The following is a 20145-nucleotide window of genomic DNA, read 5'->3' on the forward strand; positions in this document are numbered from 1 at the left end:
ACTCCGGTTTTAAAATGCTTCTTAACGCCGTCACTTGAATGAAATAGAGCTAAAGTTTCGGACTTTAAAGCCACAAGTTTAATGTCTCCGCTTGGATGTCGATGGCAGGAGAACTTTCATACGTACCTCCGAATTTAAATGTGCCATATTTTTTAGCGAGATTCTTGGAAATCCATTTGGAAAAACCGCGGGATATTACACAATACAATTTCAAGTTCCTTTATTTCTTCTCGATGAAGAGTTTACGAATAATTTTGTGGCTGGTAAATATAACTTTGTTTGTGTTTTCAAAACTACGAATTTCTTACTAATTATTTCGTAAATATGTCTTTATTACGGTATTTTTCATTATCTATGAAAACGTAACAAAACGGAGGAAAATTTTAATTGATAGTATATTATACAACAATTTTCGTACAATTTATTATGGATAAATACCAGCTTGAAGATGTTTTCATTATTATTTCACAATTTTAGAATTAAATATATTTTCGTTCCTAAAATGATGTGGGCATAAACGGATTCCGTTCTGTCGGTTGAATCAATGAAAATTTTTAAACCCACCGAATGACAATGTTTTGGTAATTTTTTTACTCTCTATGGGGATACAGCTTTACTCTACTTCGAATAATTGGTATTTTAGATTCACGTCATGTCTTTCTACTTCGATAATCCCTTTTGGGATGTCGTTGTTGCTAACACTTACTCATTGATTTAATTTGGTCCAATGCACAGAAATAATTATAAAATAATTTTTATCTTATCTTATCGCATTATTATAAAACGTTATTACATAAAGTTTTTTTAGTTCACTTTTGTAAGGTGCTGACAAAAGGGTCAATCAATCATAGTAAATGGAATCTGTATTTTTTTTTTGTATTACTGCAACAACTATAAAGATATGTTTGAACTCTAACGTAATACTTCAACTAAAATCGCAAATTTAGTATCTATACGATTAAGGTCTGAACAGGTGACAGTGTTTCTGCTTTTTCATGTAAACTCTTCTATCGGATCGAGCACGGAAAGGGGGGAATTTGAGTTATCAACATAGATTTAAGTTTAAATACGGAGTGACATAGACCTTAATGCATTTTTGAAAATCTTCAACTAATTAGATTCAAAATTCCTGTTGTCTGTAAATAAAAAGTAGAAAATTTGATTTATCACAGATTACTATAGATGGTATTAATGTGACAAACCTCTGGTGACATTTTTAATGAAGGAAAGGATATGTGCTAAAAATACTACTACAGTGGCTTAGTATTTTCTTCATCTTGTGCGAATAAAACTGGATTGGAACGTAAATCCCAATACAAGCTTTCGTTGACGCGACCAGCCAACTTTTTTTGTTTAAATAAAATCCCGGTACGCCTTAAGAATTCGCTCGTCTGCGGCAACAATTGCAAACGTGTCTCAAAGGATTGAAGCTCTCCCAATCCCAACAAGAATGGGTTTATCGGCACGGCGATGTCGCCAACAAGACGGCATCTAAAACGCTGACGCCGCCGTAGAGGATTCGCGTAATCGTTTGTGAAATGCAATGAATGATCTCTGAAATCACGTGCCGACTGTTTAGCGCAGTTTTCTTCTCTTTCTAAACGAGGTTGCGTTACAAATAACATTGACTCGTGCTATGGGGATGATGCGTCAAAAGTAATTTATGTGTCTACTGAACTGTGATTAGTTTCTTAATGTGTGAAAAAAAACTAAGCGTCTAACGACTTTACAAACATATGAGAGATCTTCTAATGTCTTATTTCCAAAAGTATTCGTTAAAAAAGTTACAGACACATAAGTTTGTGTGCTATCAAAATGTCTATTAAAGACAGTAGAAAGTAGTGATAATATTTGCAGTTGTTAGTTCAATGAATTAGTTGGGCTATAAATTATACCTGATGATATCCGAAAATAATCCGATAAGAGTATAAATAATCACCTAAAAGTCTAAAACTCTTTAAGTGAGAGATAAAGACAACTTTTTATAAACGAAAGTATAGCCATCTGTCGTCATTTAAATTATATTAGTTATTATTAACACTTTTATTCAAACAGTGAAATTAAAATAAAATATATAATATAATATAAAAAATTTGATGAGAAAAATTGAAAGGAAGGCTCTAGCGACGCTTCTCCGGAAAACGGCTAGACAGTTCCACCCCCACATCTGACACCAATTGTCAGAAAATTAAAAAAAAAACTGGAAATACGAAGGTTTGCGACAACAATTAAAAGAAATTCTGCAGGATGATAATTTGAAATCACAGGATGGAGGACGAAAATAATAATTAATTCGTAGATAACTTCTATTATTCACTTAACCGATGACTTATTACAAAAATTGTCATATCAATAAATAACCTATTATTCCTTAGTATCAAATTAGTTAAAATTAATTGAATTAAAAGTTTGTTTTTCAAAAATTATCCCCAAGAATTAAATTAGTATAATGTATAAAAGCATTAAATAATTAAAATGATATGATATAGTATTATCTCTAAATAAGTAGCACTTGTTCAATATAAATATTACATTATACATTATTATACAGTTTCTATTATCTTTATTAGACATGTTTATACATATTTATAAATGGAGTAATACATCTTAAATCACGAGAGATACACAGAAAGCATTTTATAAAAATTCCACCATTTTTTTATTCATATTCATATTCAAAATAAAATGCAGATTGTTTAATTTATTGTTCAAAAGTTAAAAACTACCCTACTAAAAAGTTCGGTGGCAAAATAAGTGGCAATCCCCTTTGGCGACGCTGCTGAAGAAAATTGTTATCATTTTGTCATTAACGTTTTGCTAAAGCTTAGTTTTGAAAGCAACATCCAAAAATGTTGAAAAGAATTCGACAGTTCGTCGTTTAGCTGTATATTTTCTAGGCAATATTTTCCCAAAATGTGCTTACCTTTGTGGAAAAGAGGGGTTACGTGCGTGAAGAATGCGGTTTAAAAAAAGGACACCTTAGTGTGTGAAATTTGCTCTTATTGTGACAACAAAATAACAACATTTGCAAATACTAGCTAGAACTTGCTTCTTACCTTTCAGTGCCGTTACAACTGCTAGTACTAAGGTGATTGGAGGGGTTCGTGCCAGTCGTTGATCCAGTGGCTGTCCTCCAAGCTCCCAGTAGCGGTGCCTCCCCCGCACTGGCTAAGACCACACTGCTTGGCAATTTTAGGCGACCACGCAAATCTTTTCTATAGACACGGATTATTGTCACGATTATAGAATTATGCCACGGCATGAACAGAAAAATCAGTAGATACTTATATATTTTTGAGAAGTTTCTTTCTTTCTTTAATGCTAGATAAAGTTCTTAGGTCCTTGTGAGAAACATACGACAGATCTGAACCACTATGGATAATTTTTTGATTATTACATGTTTAAAATGGATTAATACACTTACTTCATCATTATTTTGGATCGCGGTACAATAGAGCAACCGTTGTTGGTATATACTGATAATTTTTAATCTCGTTATTGATTTTCTAGGAAAGCTTTATCTGAAATGTACACAATATAGATAGGTCTCGATCCGATGAAAAAATATGTTCTTCGTTCATTTTAAAATGGAACTCTATTATATCAGTGTTCCCAATTTCCTGTATCTATAATAGCAGTTCCACTTAAAACAAGAACGGACATAAAATTCAAGTTTTGAACTTTGGGTTTCTACGCCCAATAGAATGAAACTACTAGGTTACGATGTTTAAAAAGAGATGATCATTGATCAATAAAAATAAAGAAAATAATTAATCCGTGTGACAAAACTTATGAAAACTTTCGAAATTGTGCATAGCACAGAATAAGTGTCGTCTTAAAATAAAAAAGAGGACAAAATTCTATATTGAGCTGTTAAAAAATACTATATAAACGAACTCAACGTTACAGCCCTTGCAATTTTGCCTACCAATAGTTGTAACAGGCATCAACCTAAGGCGAACTCCTAGCTTAAAATCACATAGCCGTCAAGCCCTATCGAACAACTAACAATAATGATCTCCAAAAATTGTTGAAAAGAAATTGCAATTATAAATAACACTCAAACAAATCAAATACCTTCTAGTCTTCCTGGACAGATCGAGTTCACTAGCCGAACTCACATTCGCGGCACGATTAACGTACGCCGCTGGTAAACTATCGCGCGACGAAGCAAAGAATCCTTCTTGGTGATAACTACTCTGCACTGATTGACTGCATTGCTTAGACATACCGAGTTTACACCCGACCAAATCTGCAATGGGAAGAAACAAACATATTGACAATATTCGTTGAATGAACCAGACATTAAGGGTTGAAACGAAAGTCATAAAACCGGTTAATATGTATTTATTGATGGGAACCAAAGCATGCTATGTTTCGAAATATCAAAATTCCTATGGAATCTGACCTCGCTTTCTTCTGATTGCACAAAATTTTTACTCATTGTAGTAAAATGCTTTAATGATCATTTTGTGCGTTTAGGATTTATTTAGGATAACATTATCTATAGGTCATGTCGCGTTGGCCGATAAATAATAACGACTTGTCCCGACATATTTTAATATTTTTTATATAAACCTACTTAGAAGGCTCTGCCTCGACACGCTTTTTAGTACGCGGTGAACGCTTTCGTGGCTTTGCTTGTGACTTGCTCCACGGGAAGCGATAGAGGGCGTTGCTGAGGCCAAATTGAGGCCGGTGCCACTACCTCTCAACCGCTCGCCCACCATACAGCCACCGGATGTAACGATACCTGCAACAAAAAATAAAAACTCGCAAATTTCGAACAAGATCTCGTGAGTCGTCAAAACAAACCATTAATTCACATTCAGAGTCATTAGAGAACAAAAGTTTAGTTCTCAATATTTTCATTAAATTTATTGTAGGCCACTGTACTTCTAAAAACTTCTATTTTCGAATCTAAAGCCTATTTGAACTTCTGGAGACGTAAATGTTTTGTTTTCAAACTTGGTACTTGGCCAAGTACGCCAACTCGAAACAGATGACAAAATTGGATATCGAAATGGAACGTCGCCTATATCGTTCATTCATTTTCTAGTTTTGTGCAGAAATTTTTTATTTTGTATCGTTAAAATAAATATAAATCCTTCTTTTGTAATTTGTCAATTAAACCATGTTAATCCTAAATTCTCCATTTGTTAAAATATTGATGAACAAATGTTGAAAGGCATTAAAAGAATCAAAACATGTTTGGGAAAATCAGTGATATATTTTTAAATTTAAAGTTTTGTGTTTTCTTTTAGCAAAACTCATTGAAATTAAACCCTTGCTTTGATCCATTTCCTATTTATATAATCGATAATCGAGACCGTAGCAATGAAAATTTCCCGGAATTCATAAAACCCATTAAAAAATTTAAATGCATTTAAAAATAGCCCTTTTTAAAACCGACCTCTGTCAAACGCACTAAAAGCATTTAAACACGTTTAATAAAACATGGATATTTGGAATGATTATAAATTTTCATACCGCCGACGCGAAAGCCGGAAAAAAACTCGGGAGCAAAGCGTTCGGAAAATTTAAAAGTTGTTAGATGCGAGCTTTGACAGTCTATTTCCATTAAAAGTTTGCCGCATTGCCGTTTAAAATTCCAATAAGGCGCGATTTTAGTTCGTCGCCAGCGATCGACGACAGCATCACAAATATATTTCGCTCTTGATTAATCGGTTTAAAATGAGGCACGCTTTAATCGAATGAAACTTAAACCTGTTGGTTTGGTTAAGTGGGTGGGAAGTATGAAATTTTGTTGGTTTTTAATTTTCCATTTTGGATAAGTACACAGACAGATTATTATTTAGATTCCTAACCAGAACTATTCCATTGTCATTTTGATTAATGTTGGTATTAAGCGCTTAATCGAATCGATCGAAGAATTAGAACTTACGGAGTATAGTCATAGCTATCTCGGTTGATATTGGGATTACGTATCTTGGCATAATTGCATTGGATTTAGACACCCTACAAAAAGGTTTTGTCATAACTGTATCGCTTTATTCTGATCAACTATCTCGTTTAATGCCTTATGACAATCCAAGCTTTTATTGCCGCTTGGACCTGGAACGCAATTGTTTTATTGCGAATCTTTTTTCGTCTTTATTTATTTGGCCCAGTGCTCTAACGCCGTAATCTTACTTAGCTTAGGTTAGGGCACTGTTGCCAGCTCCATTGGACTAGAAATTTTAATTTTTATTCTGGGTTCATATGTTCCGGTTCCTCTTCTCTTTCTCGAGTTTTTTAGTCGCTAGTGTTCTGACTTCGTGTGCCTTGATCTCCTTGTAGTGCTCCTTGTTTTTGTTGGCATGTTCACCAATTATTAGTGGCAGTATGTAGATAGCATCGGTGAATATTAAGTAGGACCTCCAGCGCTGCGCTAACTTTTGCACACTACACGAGTTCCTGCTGTCTCCACTTGCAAGGCTTAAGGCCACTTTCGTCGCAATCAGAATTTGCTTTTAAAAACATCAAAATGATTCTCTTTCTTCTTTTTCGACTGAAAGACGTTAAGGTATAATTAAAATAATTTAGTATATAATAGGCGTCGTAAAATATCAACTATTACATATTAGGGCCAGTGTCGTTCTCTTTCAAAATGTTGTTTTTGGGAATGACGTACAATTTCCATTTATGAGTTGGAGACTTCACAAGAAAATTGCAGGGTTTCCGCGCCGCAACCGAGAGTAAATTTTACATAGGCGAATAAAACAAAATAGATCAGTTCTTATTTGCTGAAGATACAGGGTTACGGATAATACTCAAATAAAATAAATTTCTGACTCCTACAATTTTTTTCTACTGTGAGCGATTGAAAAGGCTTTGCATATTTATTGCTACTAGGGTATGCCAGCCACCTTATTATATATCATATATCAGAATAAATGTACACAGTGTGCCAAATGAAACGATCCACTATACGATCTGGAAACCCATACGAGATACGAAAAAAAGTGTGGTACAAAAGTTTCTCGGACTCTCCTGAAGTCTTAAAATATTATAATTTTGTTGATACAGGGTGTCCCAAAAACATCCCCCACGACATTAACTTTGTTATTTTAAATGGAACACCCTATATATTTAAACATTTTTGGAATCCTAGGTTAAAATAAAGGTCATTTTCTTAAGAAATAGGGGTTATGTGTTTTTTTTTATATGTTGATTGCCCATTTAAAATGGTGTTGTGACGCTAATGATCCAGGTATTGCAAAGAGAATTTAACCACAAACTCAGGAGATAATGCACTACTCGATCAATTTGACAGATGTGGCTCAGGTTATACAAGGTGTCCCAAATAGGTGATGCCGTTTTGGCGAATTCAACAAGATTTTCAAATAGAATACATTTTTATTCAGATATCAATTCTAGAATGGAAAATAAGTTAAGTTTGTAATTTATCTTATATTTAAATTTTACTTTTTGAGATATTCGAGGTTTAAGATATAAATAACAAAAAGAAATAATTAAATTTTTAAAGCTGCCCAGGTCACTTGTTGACAATATTAGGTATTTTTTAAATAGATACCAAAGACACGATATGCTTGATTGTTGCTATATATTATAGAAAATGAAAAATCTTCTATAGCGACCTACGTTTTAAATAACGCTAAGATGATTCAGAACGATTCAGTTTACCACTTGACTCAATTGAATCCAAATTTCTTTTTTACAACATTATTTATCAACTCCATTTAAAAATAATAGTCAAAATGCAACATTATCGTCGGTTTTAAATAAAACCAGAGTCTGCATGCTTCGATGCCTGAATTTGAAAGACTATGCCGTTCAAAATATTTTGATTTCGCAATTTGAATTAAATAAGAACTTTGGAATATAAAAATCGCCATTCCCAGAATTGGTTTATAAAAATTGCACTTTAATTTTTCCATCATTTTTTTTTGTTAAAACTGAATAAAAATCACGTTTTTACTTCCAAATGATTTGGATCAAAATTTTTCACAGAATATTGCTCTGTGCCAATGAAAGTTAATTGCCGTCTAATAAACAGAGCCTCGATTTTTTTCTAAAATCGAGTTTTGATTTGGACCCTGGTCGCTTATGCAGCGCGGTAGATTAAAACAGTTTCGGTGTTAAATTAATTTATGTATGCAACGTCGTCACCTTTTTAATTTACGGGTAGCTTTTAAAAATACAGAGTCGGTCAAACAGTTTAAAAGCATATAAAAAGTGGTAACAATGTACAAGGTGTTGGGTGTTTCAAATTAATATTTCATTGGGTTCACGAAAACGATAAAATATTCAATGTTCCTTTAAAAAGTTCAAGCTTTCATTCGAAGAATTTTTTCCAAAATATAATAAATTATAACTAGAACGAAAACAAAATCGTTCACAAATAAACTAAAAATAATAGATATATAAATATTTTTTAATTGTAATAGTTATACGAAATGGTAGTGCGGATTTTTTCACGCTGTTAAAGAACTATTTAATTTGTAGTCCTGAAGATCGAATTTATGTCAAATTGTAATAAAAATTTTCAAATATCGATACCAAATTCAAGCACTGGTGGAATAGCGCTTCCTCGGACTCGTTGGAAAGAAGTTGAATTCTCATTTAAATTCTCTGCGACGACGCATTTCGGAAGAAGTTATTAATTTTTAAAATGTTATCCCGACATTATGAGCCTTTTAAACAGTAACGTAGCGTTCAAAAAAATTGTTTAATTTTTGTGTATTTTAATAAAAATTAATTTAACAAAAATAATACAATTATAAAACAGTATATTATGCAACCCACGGCATTTAAGCCACTAACTTATTTGGCACGAGAGGAGCCAATGTTTAATAAATGAGTCACTGAAAAAGTTTACGAAACGTGTTGCATACTATACTTTTTCTACGACTGTTAGTTTTTGGGTACATTTTCGCAAAACAACAAGAAAATATATTAAGTGACCTCGGGGTCAAAATTTACAAACGTCAAAATTCAAGCCGTCAGGTAATAACTCCGAAAACATCCGATTGCTCGCAAACCCGTGCGGTAATATCTCGGAAATGTCCGAAGTGGCTCGGATCCGTGGGAAACGAAACTGACTAATAAAATGACACTTTCCGTAGGCTAGATCGGTGAATAGTTAGGTATTTTACAAAAGGGAGTAGAAAAAGTATAAGAATATAAAAATCCATTAGACTTTGAAGATCTCTCTTCCTCCATTTTTTTCTGAATCATTCAATGAAACTTTCATCTCAATTTAGCTATGAATCAGAGGTTTTGTAATTATGTTTAATAGAATAAAAATCTTAATTTTGATATCAAGAAAATTAAGGAGACCTCAATTTGACCGCACAAAAGCAAATAACAAATAATTAAAAATATCACCACAGTTGAATAGCTAGCTGTATTTTAGTCGGGCTGCGACATCACGAGAAAGTCTTTGACATTGTAATATCTAGAATCGAATATTTCAGCACCTGTTCTCGTAAAGGGAAAACTAAAACTGCAGTAACCTTTGCTCTGACGCTATCGAAATTGAGGTCTAAAAAATATATTTAAGGTTATGCTCGTCGAAATGTGACATTCGACAACCAGTTTAACCATTTACCTTAAGCTGACAAGTGAAACTTAAGTGAATAAATGACAAGTCCAATTTGTCAGACAAGTACTAGAAGCTTGTGTGGTCAATTGGTTATTTTTCATTTTTAAGTATGATTTAATGTGGAAGTATATTTGTAGTCACGATAGTAACGAATATAGTTCAATACCTCTTGATCACTCAATAAAAGCGAAAGAAGAAAATATTCAGACAAAAAGAGACTTGGAAAAGACTTGCGTGGACTTAAATAAAGTTAATTTTCTGATTAAATAGTGGTTTCACCAAATAGCCTGAATAATGAGTAATTAAAAAAAAAAGTGTACTACAGCATTCCTGATAAATCATGTCGCTAAATATGAGAATAAATTTTGGTTACTTCAATGTAAAAGCCATTTACCGTGCCCTACAATCAATTAGAGTTCCTAATTACATTTCAAGGCAATTAATTATTATTGTTAATGCATAATTTGACAACATAATGAAATATGCTGTAACAGGGCTGCTTATGCATGCGCTCGCGTGCTAAACATATTGTAATGTAAATGTAATAATTCAGCTCTAATCTTATCACCTAACGGCTGACAGCTTGTTACTATTATCGCATAATAAATCACACTGAAAAACAACGCCTACGCGTAATCCCTAGAAGAATGTCCAAAGTACCTCACCATAATAATATGTCACTTTAGCGAAATAAAGTGCCGACTATAATAGCAGAAGTAAGCTTAAAGTGTTGACTACAGGAAGACCAGGCTTCACTGTGACAATTTTTTGTAAAGCGTATCAGTTGTTTTTTATTTAATTGTCTGTTCATGCATGGTGAAGTTAACCAAATTTTTGCTTAAAAGCAGAACTACTATTTGTTCAAAGTTACGTTTTATTTTTGGATATAAGGGAAATGGAATGCATTTTAATATATTGTGGTTATAAGCGTACTTCATTTCTACGCCAATTATTATTGCTATTAATAAAACGAATAAAATATGTTTTTTGTAAAAACTTTTTCAACTTCACCAAGCAGTATCATTTTTTCGTCTTCTCTGGAAAATAAAATAGAGGTATGTGATACAGCCCCCATATGAATGTTGATAATGTGCTAGTTTCTAAGAGGGAGTCGTTTTCTTTCAGTACCAAAAGACATCGGGAGATATTAAACATTCTGCACGTGTTCTAAACTTATAAATCCGTAATTCCTTATAAATCACTCTAGCAACTTTGTGAAACTTTGCTGCTGTTCGTACCTTTTATTTTCTGGTCAAATATGCTTTGTCCCGAAGCACAAAATTAAAATTTGCGTTACACTTCCGTTTTTCATTATGTGTTTTATGGCGTTAATAGCATTGCCCAGTGCTGTAACATATTGTGTCTGTAATTGTTGGATGTCCACTAAGATCTTCCCGTAACCCAAAGTAGTTCATTTTCAGCAATTTAGAGAAAATTTAAAATTCCGTTTTGTGATGATGTTGATACTTTCACCACAGAACAAACCCTAAAAGGGCAATAGAGAAGGCATTTTTTTTATTGTAGACAAAACAGCAGTTGTCTCTGATATGGATGTAATTCGTTTTTTAGAATAGAACTACCACAGTTATAAATGATGAAATTAGGAGACTTACATCTAATATAACTGCAGAATAAAGTACTTAAGATATCTTAAAGGAAAAATGATATAGTATAAAAGGATATTTTTTAGTACATACAGATTGACCACAATTTTAGAGGAAAGAAAGCAGAAAAAAATAATTTTCAAATAGTTTCTTTTTGTAAACAATAATGATAAAATATACCTAATTCCGTTTTGACTTTGGGATTAACCTATGGTTATTACAAAGACCAGCCCAAGCGATTGATAAAATACTGTAATTAAAGTTAACAAGTGTCGCATACAAACGCAGTAACCGTATGCAAAAACCTTGTTCCAAGATATTTTTTAGTTTAGTTTAGTTTCTCTAAGAAAGTTTAGCTATTAACCAACTAACCAACCAGACTAACCAAAACTAACTGCTTAGATTCCCAATAAACTTTAATTTTGAAAATTATTTGTGTAAGTATTTTTGTGCCTTTCAATTAAGCTAATTGATCAAATCATAAAATACGATTTATGATTTACAATGTGTACAATTAAATTTAATTAACTCTGTGGATTTGCAACAACACATGATCGTATCTCTTCAAAATGAAACCTTTTGAGATCAATGGAACTGCAAAAAAATCACACGTTTTGATACTCGCTGTTTTTTATTGAAAATACCAATTCGAACTTGGCAAAGGATCGTAATTGCACCACCAAGATCGGAAGATTACTGAATACGCACGGACGAAACGGAGAACTCACGTTTTTATTTGCTCAAAAAGTTTGTATTGTCATTATTAGATTAACAAAGAGAAATCTTTTTCCTTTTCGACCTTTCGATTTTCCGTCTCGTTCAAGTTGATCCAATAATCCAATTATTTATTTTTCTTGTTTGCTTGTGTGGGCTGATATGGTTGTATTATTGTACCGGGTGAAGCGGTGATGGCGCCCTCATTAATAGTTCTAAATAACTAACTCTTGATGTTTGCGAAAAATGCTAAAAATATTTTTTTATTTCTATTTCAACTACAAATTTCAAAATGCTTTTTTTAATTAATCAACGACCATTTGATGATGGGTAATATGTCGTCTTATTTTTGACACCTGCCAAATTGTATGTTGAATATCCTGCATATTTTGTAAGTTTTAATTGCTTCGTTCTTCGATGGAGCTCTTCACGTTTTTTAGTTATTTCGAAATGGTAACTACCACTAAATATATGCGCTAGCTCGATGTTGTAAATCTGATACCGAAAATTACCTTTCATTTTTTCATGGATCCCTGTGAGTCTAAGCTGTATCGAATCCAATAATATTAGCATCCGTGTTTTTTTTCTGTTCTTATATTATTTGGAATTAATCTAAAAACTTCTCTAATAAGTGTAATAATGTAATAATTTCCGAATATTTGAGCGGAATAATTAACCATTTTGGCTGTATATATGGCGCATTCCAACCACAGAAAAAATATTTCAAACTACATCAAAAGATTTACGGCATCCGTCCCAGTATTTCTCAAATATAATGTGTATTTTTTATTTTGGTGCATATTTGTCATTGATTAAAATATGTACTTATTCGTTAAATCTTAATGTTTTATTAATTATAATTTTAATTTAATTTTTATAAAATTTATATTTTATAATTATCTGAATGAAATTTACTAGCACCATAAAAATGCAATAGAATAAAAGAGAACTTTATTTATTAAAGGGGGTGCAAGAATAATTCTTATTCAATTTGAGTCCTAGTTTTAGAAGTTTAAGCATTTAACTAGACAAAGACAAGACAAAGATAGATATTATATCGATTTTTGAAAATGTGCTCAAACCGAGGAAGGGCAGTGTTACATTTTGTTATTTATAACGCAATATAAAGGAGCTTTACAAATTGCAAAGGACTGTTCCAAAGAAATATAGCGAAGCGGAAAATGATAGGCGAGGATCAAAGGAAACGTCGGTTTGTAAAAAATATAAACTCTTTCGCTGAATTTTGTTTAAGCGTGGAGTCTATTTTAAATATACACAAAGTGGGTAATTTTCTTTGATGCTCATAATTTATTTTATTATCCATAACGACCAAAGCAAATTAAAACTTGTTACATCATTTTTTTGGTTCACCAACAAACACAAAGTTCCATTTCTTACTAATTTTGGCCTATTATTCATAGTTTTTCCATCCTGGCTTTATGCCTTAGTCTTACCGGATAATAAGGGAAGGTTGGGAGATTTGCGTCAATTTTCAATATTGAACTTTTATTTTATTTTAGTAATCAAATTAATCAGTAAAGTAAGCACTATCGTGTAGAGCATATATTATAGAATCTATGGAAATAATTTGATATATAACACTATTAGTTTGAAGAAATTATTAGCGAAAATATGAAGCTATGTACATTTGTGAGGGTATTTCCCGTTCTTCTCATAAAATTGACAGAACATGTTTTATTGCTGTGTATAGCTTCGACTAGATCTACATAGTGAATATCAGGCGACACTTTTCGATTGCTTTCAGTTAAAGATCGGGCTACCATGTAGTCGATTGTCAATCCATTGACAGAGGGGTCAAAATCTTTGTCCAACTCTTCAGGGACGTAAGCCAGCTTCACTCTCAGACCGTTTTCTCCCTTTAGGTAAAGTTTTGGTAAATTGTTGCTTTTGCTATATTGATATCTCGCTTTCGTCTATATCAGTTAGAACTTTCCTTGTTGCACTTCACTCAGTCTTCAGCATTCTCCAACGATCAAATGTTTCAAGTTCTTCTTTCTGTCGGGAGTTTCAGTCAATCTCTTAGTCTTGCCTGGTTTGCGTCCTTTATTCACTACATTCCTAGGTTTTGTTTTTGGGAAGTGCCTAATCATTTCCGGAATTAATTTGATGTCGCTTATTATAACAATTTTTGGTGTGTGATTTTCAGATGCTAGATTTTTTCTGTCTGTAACGTACGACGTTAAAAAATCTGCTTTTGAAAATATGTCAGTATTAAGTGGATAAATTCCTGCTTTCTGAAATCCGGACAGGATGTTTTATCTTGACAGTGCTTTATGGAAAGCGGTCTTGATCAGCTCCAGTAGATGATAAGCGGTCAACGTCTTACCAGGACTAGAAATCATCCAGGCCGAAGCTACAGCGTTGTAGTATGCCTTGAACGGTCCGTATACAGAAACGTCCAAAGGCTGGAGTCGATGGCTGCAGTGAGGTGGGAATATGAGCAGATGGACACAATTTAATTTTGTCAGAGAAACGACATCAAGATTCACAAGACTCATGGTTGTCCAGCAGGAGTAGACACGGATTGTCTTTTGTAGCTCTCGAGTATTTTATGAAATGTTCCATTACCAAGACACAATTGTCTTTAATTTATTACCATATGATCTTTGAATCATTTTGGAGGAAAAACTATGGCAGAAGGCAAAGCGTTTCCTGCAGCATTGACAGTAACTAATTTGCCTCTTTGTTTCTGTCCTTTCATAGCAATAACTCTTGAAGATTTATGAACAATACTGCAGTCCGTTTCGACGAGATTGAAAACAACCCATCTCGTTCTGCAGATTTGTGTTCATCCCATTCCTGTGGATAAGCAATCCCAATCGCTTGGCGAATTCGTATGCAAACTCTCTGTTTTGTTTAGTATCTAGTAAGTAATAGCAAAGAGGTTTCTCTCGTTTTGGAGTGAAAACTTGTCTAGATGAAACATTGGCTTCATAATCGTAATTCTCCTGCTGCTCTTCGGGAAGACCTTTAGCTTTCTTTACATGTCGCTGTAGTGATGAAAAACTGAAATCGCCTAATTTCCATTCCATTTTTAAGAACACAACTGATTGCAAATTTAATTTGCTCCTTGGTTTTCCGAGGTCTTTCAGTCCTTTTAGTGTATTTAAGCGGCATCGTATTCCACCTACAATGTAATGAGAAAGAATTGGTAAATGACTGTTATATCGCTATACAACTAGTGCATTTATCAAACATCACTTTTCTAACAAATGTGCTCGAATTTCCGGCTCAAAATGATGTTAGGTTATGTTTTGCTATTGGATTGTTTACTAAAAGAACCCCAAAATAGAGTGGAAAAATAATACGTGCTACATCGAATGATAAAATGGAAAACTAATGAAAGAAATTTTTTTTAAATAACTTACCTGGTCTAAAAATCGATTTTATCATCATTCATATCGACCACTCACGGCGGTTGCAACGGGAAATCAGTTTTGATATTGTAAGGGCCTACAGTGAAGGCAGTCACACATATATAAAATATTTTTGGAAAGTAATTTTGCTATTGACCCAAACCTCCGTCGACACAAACCTCCCAGACTCTCCCCTATTTGAATGTTTTATTTTATCGCCAGCGGAGTGCGCCGTTAACTCAACCGAGCTTGAACACGATCTAATACATTGCAAATCTCCCAAAAAAACACCGGAAAAATAAACAACACTAGCATTTACATCAAATTCCAAATTGCAGCCATCTTAATGTGATTTAGGATATAAAACAGGATAATAAAACATTTACATTTTTGTAAATTGTAATTTGAAAATTATTTATGATTTTGTTGTTTGAGAGATATCTAAAAAATAGCGAACTTATTCTCATTGTGAGAATTGTAATTATATCTACTGTCTTCTTTTTTAGCTTTTCAAACATGCACGTCGGTGTTTTTAGACGAAGAAGCTTATTTTGCTTTTATACAAAACATCAAGAGAAAGACCATAAAGAATGGTGAAGACAGCATGTCTAAAATGAGATCCACTACTACAGAATAGGTAAAAAATCAGGGAATAACATGTATTGCAAAGGATTGTCTGATTCCCCGCTAAATAAAGGGTAAAAGATAACAACTGCGGGATCGGAAAACAGCTGGGGTCCAAATCATGACAAAATGTCGACTTTCTGCATAGAATAGTAAAGCTCATGCATGCACCACCAACCACCGACCATAAAGTATATGCTTCTGAGAATTATAAATGATCATATGAAACATATATAGAATTAAAAGCAAATATTAGGTCAGAAACTATTTCTCAGGACAGGGTTCCCATGATATTTGGTCACTTTGGTTTAGTTCTAGTCTGTAGGATAACGACAGCCCGACGGAACTAGCAAAAATGCAAAGATTTGCAATTTTTTTAGACTTATTATAAAGATATCACTTGTTTTTTTAGGGCATAAATTCTTTTTAAATTACATTTTTGATACTCTGTAATTTGATTGTTTATTGTCCATCTTTTGCATAACGATGAGGTGAATTAAAGTATAGTTCACTACGGTCCCCTTAACACGTTTTCAAAAGATACTGGTGGATGTATTTTTCCGTCCTATCGATTTATGGATGCTTGTCATTTAATATTATATAACCTCCGGTCTGAAAATAAACCGCCAATCAAAGCCCGGGCAAAACTCATCTCAAAACGTGATTGATAATACTCGTTCAACACGTTCGTCGAGCAAATAATTAGCACACAATAAAACTGGTGTTTAAACTCTTCGGCGGCGATCTCAATATTAATTAAACCGTGATAATTAAAACGTCACGTTACAATAATATTTTCACAAGTGTAAACCACCGACATGTTATCCTTCGTTTTAACCAGAATATATAGAAACTCATTAATTTCATTAATTTTTCTTGCTGCACTAACCCATACCTTCTACTAACGGATAAAATTGAATTCGGTTTTAATGAGTGGTATATAAAATGAAAGAAGAGGATATTAGAAGTTATATAATGACTTATCTATGATACAAAATTTATGATCAGCATTTTACGGTTTGAAAATCATTAATTTTTACGAGTTAATCAATAATTAATTTTTGATTTAAATTATGAACCGATCGGTGGAGTGGTGGAATCTTTTAATTTCTTTAATTTCCAAATCTTTTATTAACATTTTCAGTTCTTATTCACTTCATTAACTCTATTTTTGTATCAGTTTTAAGTTCAGTTAAACATGGCATGAATTTAACGATAATGAAATTAAAAATTAACAAGAAATTCAATAAATGGCGTTCCCCTCATGTGAAGATCACAGCTGCTTCACCTTGGAACTACCATATCATAAACAATTTTAGAAATAATCTGAAGTCATAAGTGTGAACAAAACAATAATTTTCAAATAAGTTATCCTTTCCAACCATCAATTATATAGTCCCTTTAGTTCTGCTCATAATGAAAATCTATGTAAATTGCAATGTTTTCCTTCAAAAATCTGCCACAAAAAGGCATAAGAATTAAATGGCAAATAAATTAATATTATTAACACATATACGATATATTTTATTGTTATGTTGGTACATATGTCCCCCCATAATTTCGGGACAGGAACGTTAGACGTGTTTTGGAATGGAATACAGTGTGAATCCATTTTGAACAGAAAAAATATTCCAATATGGCCGAGAAGACGCCGACGACTGGATACCCCAGCACGTCAATAACTGATGAAAGCGTTGAAGAAGGGAAGACAATTGTGTTAAAAAATCGTCGAATAACTATGCCATGCAATTTTTTCAGAAGTTTTGGGCACAAAACGTGTAGCAGCAAAAAAGCTGCTTAATTTTGAACAAAAGAACCAAACAAGGAGCATCGCTCAAGAGCTATTAAACGAAGTCAATGATGATCCTGATATGCTCAAAACTGGTGACGACGTCGTAACCAAAGCCCCAATAGAAGAACCAAGAACCGCCAAGACCAAAAAAAGCTCTTCAAGTTCGATCAAATGTCCAGGTTTTGCTTACTGCTTTCTTTGATTAGCGTGGCGTAGTACATCAAGGTCGTACGGTCAATAAAGCTACCTTGAAGTTATACGCCGTTTGCGAGAAGCAAACAATTCATGGATTTTGCATCACCTGCTCCCTCATCCTTGCTTGTGTCTAACTTTTTTGCCAAAAACAAAACCACAATCATGCCTCAGCCACCATATTCATCGAATAAGGTCCCCTGCGACATTTTCTGTTTTGCTGGAAGAACTCAGACTATCTTAGAAAGTGCCTACCAGAAGTGCTTCTAGGATTGGAAGAATTGTTGGCTCAAGTGTATTATATCTGTGGGGATTACTTTGAAGGGGACAATACTAATTTTAATTAATAAATAAATACTTTTTGATAACACTTAAAAGTTACCTTACTTTGTGAACACCCATATAACCATAAACGAGGGTGAGATTATCCTACAATTAACTTTAAACAGATTTAAAACATAAAGTATATTAAAAATTTCGTTTCGTTGATAAGCGTTAATGAAAATAAAACTTGGTCCACAATGTCAAATTTTTTATTGAACCAATTCATCTAAACAAATGGCCTATAAAAACAAGCTGCCCTTAGGCAACATATAAAAGGAGTTTTTGTTTCCAAGCTCCGGTAAAAGGGTCTTGAGGCGCCTTATAATTTTAGCACAGTTTATGGTCATTTACAAGGCTGTAGGGTATATTTTGATGTGTATAAATTTGACGAGGGATGGAATTAATGGTTTACGCCAGGCTATATAATCAGGCTATTCTTTATGCCTTTATGGGGCACCCTTAAAAGCGGAAGTAGTTGTGTATCGCGAGAAACTGGCAGTTCTGGAAAGTACTAATTAATTATGAGAAACTACGGAAGGGAAACTACTCCTCTAAAAAGAATGCAAAACACTTTTGCTATTTGATGTTTTTTAAAAAAGGAAATTAATTATTTGAATATTTTTAGTTTAGATATTTTAGTTCATTAACCCATATTATCCGAAGAATAAAAAAAAATACTTTTTTGCTCTGAAATTATTTGTTTTGTTGCACTTAAGGATACATTACATGTGTCAAAAAAAAAACTCGAAACAAACATTAAATAATGTTTTGGGGCACATAAGATGTAACATATAATTTCTACATAAATATACAAAAGAAAGTTCAAATTCGACAGAAAACAACTAAAAGTAGATTGTTCTGATTTGATACAAAAAAGCATAATGTTTTATAGTGCGTGAGCGCACCACTGGTAACACCCGGCCTCATTTTTGGTGATATTTTACAAAGCATGAAGTATTTAAATGCACATTATACTTATTATACTTATTACACACGTAAATTGTGTAGCTGTGGTAGATTCTACAGCTCCTTCGGGTTTTATTAGCATGAACAATCATGAGGTGACCTTGATTATCATAACGCACTTCATCTATGGGAGGTGCAAGATTTCTTTGAGTAATTGTTATATCAGTTTTTAAAAATCAAATCCTTCACTTCCTCATCAAAAAACATTAAAAATATTTCAAGCGGAGTTTTTTCAGAAAGCCTATTTTTTAGTTCCTCACATGATCTAAATTCATCGGATATATGTGTGGGAGTGTACTCAATCTGACCTTTCTTCCATTTAACAGTAGAAGCAAGCCTATCGTTTGCAGAAAGCATACGTCTTCTTTTGAATTCCAGGGTTTCATCATCTGATGAGTCCCATTCAGTTTCAGACCGTTGAAGGACAGTTGTATCATTGGGTGTATGTAACTCGATAGTTTCAACTAAATCAGTTGGTTCCCCAAACTCTTGTAGATTTATGTTATGGTTCATATCTTCTTCGTCAGTCAAGGGATCCACGTCGGGTGGAATATAGACCGCGTCAATATGTTCTGTAAATATTTGTTCACGTTATTTTTAGCATAAATTTAGAAGGCAATGGGATGCTACAATACATAAGAATACGCAAATCCAAATAATACTTACGACTTTCATTGTTATTGTCCTCATCCATCACGATCTCCTCCATAGCCGCATCCAATTCTTTTTGAGTCAAATACCTTGGAAATGCCATATTTTACGAACTGTAACGTTCACTGCACAAGGCACAAACTAATACTAAAGAACACGCTAATTGTTGGATGTTTATTCTACATGCGCTGACTTGTCTAGACTTGCAGTTACAAAGTTTTGTTTCACGGATAAAACCAGTGGTGCATTCACGCACCAATAAATATTTTCAAAAAATAAAGCATAATCAATATAGTATTTCCATTGTATGTGTTCTGCGATGTAATCTACGTA

General features: G+C 33.2%; 1 protein-coding gene across 1 annotated transcript in view; it reads right to left on the reverse strand.

Annotated features, from left to right (window-relative positions):
- Positions 1–20145, reverse strand: part of LOC132697377 (cyclic nucleotide-gated channel rod photoreceptor subunit alpha) — a 210123-nt gene that overhangs the window by 125184 nt on the left and 64794 nt on the right. The window contains exons 5-7 of the mRNA XM_060662836.1: positions 4583–4753; positions 4078–4252; positions 3057–3215 (exon numbers count right to left, since the gene is read on the reverse strand). Of these exons, the coding sequence (XP_060518819.1) occupies positions 3057–3215; positions 4078–4252; positions 4583–4753 (505 nt within the window). The remainder of the gene's footprint in view (positions 1–3056; positions 3216–4077; positions 4253–4582; positions 4754–20145) is intronic.

The sequence above is a fragment of the Cylas formicarius genome, unplaced genomic scaffold (assembly GCF_029955315.1).
Source record: "Cylas formicarius isolate icCylForm1 unplaced genomic scaffold, icCylForm1.1 PGA_scaffold_1__22_contigs__length_36826433, whole genome shotgun sequence".
In the NCBI taxonomy this organism is placed as follows: domain Eukaryota; kingdom Metazoa; phylum Arthropoda; class Insecta; order Coleoptera; family Brentidae; genus Cylas; species Cylas formicarius.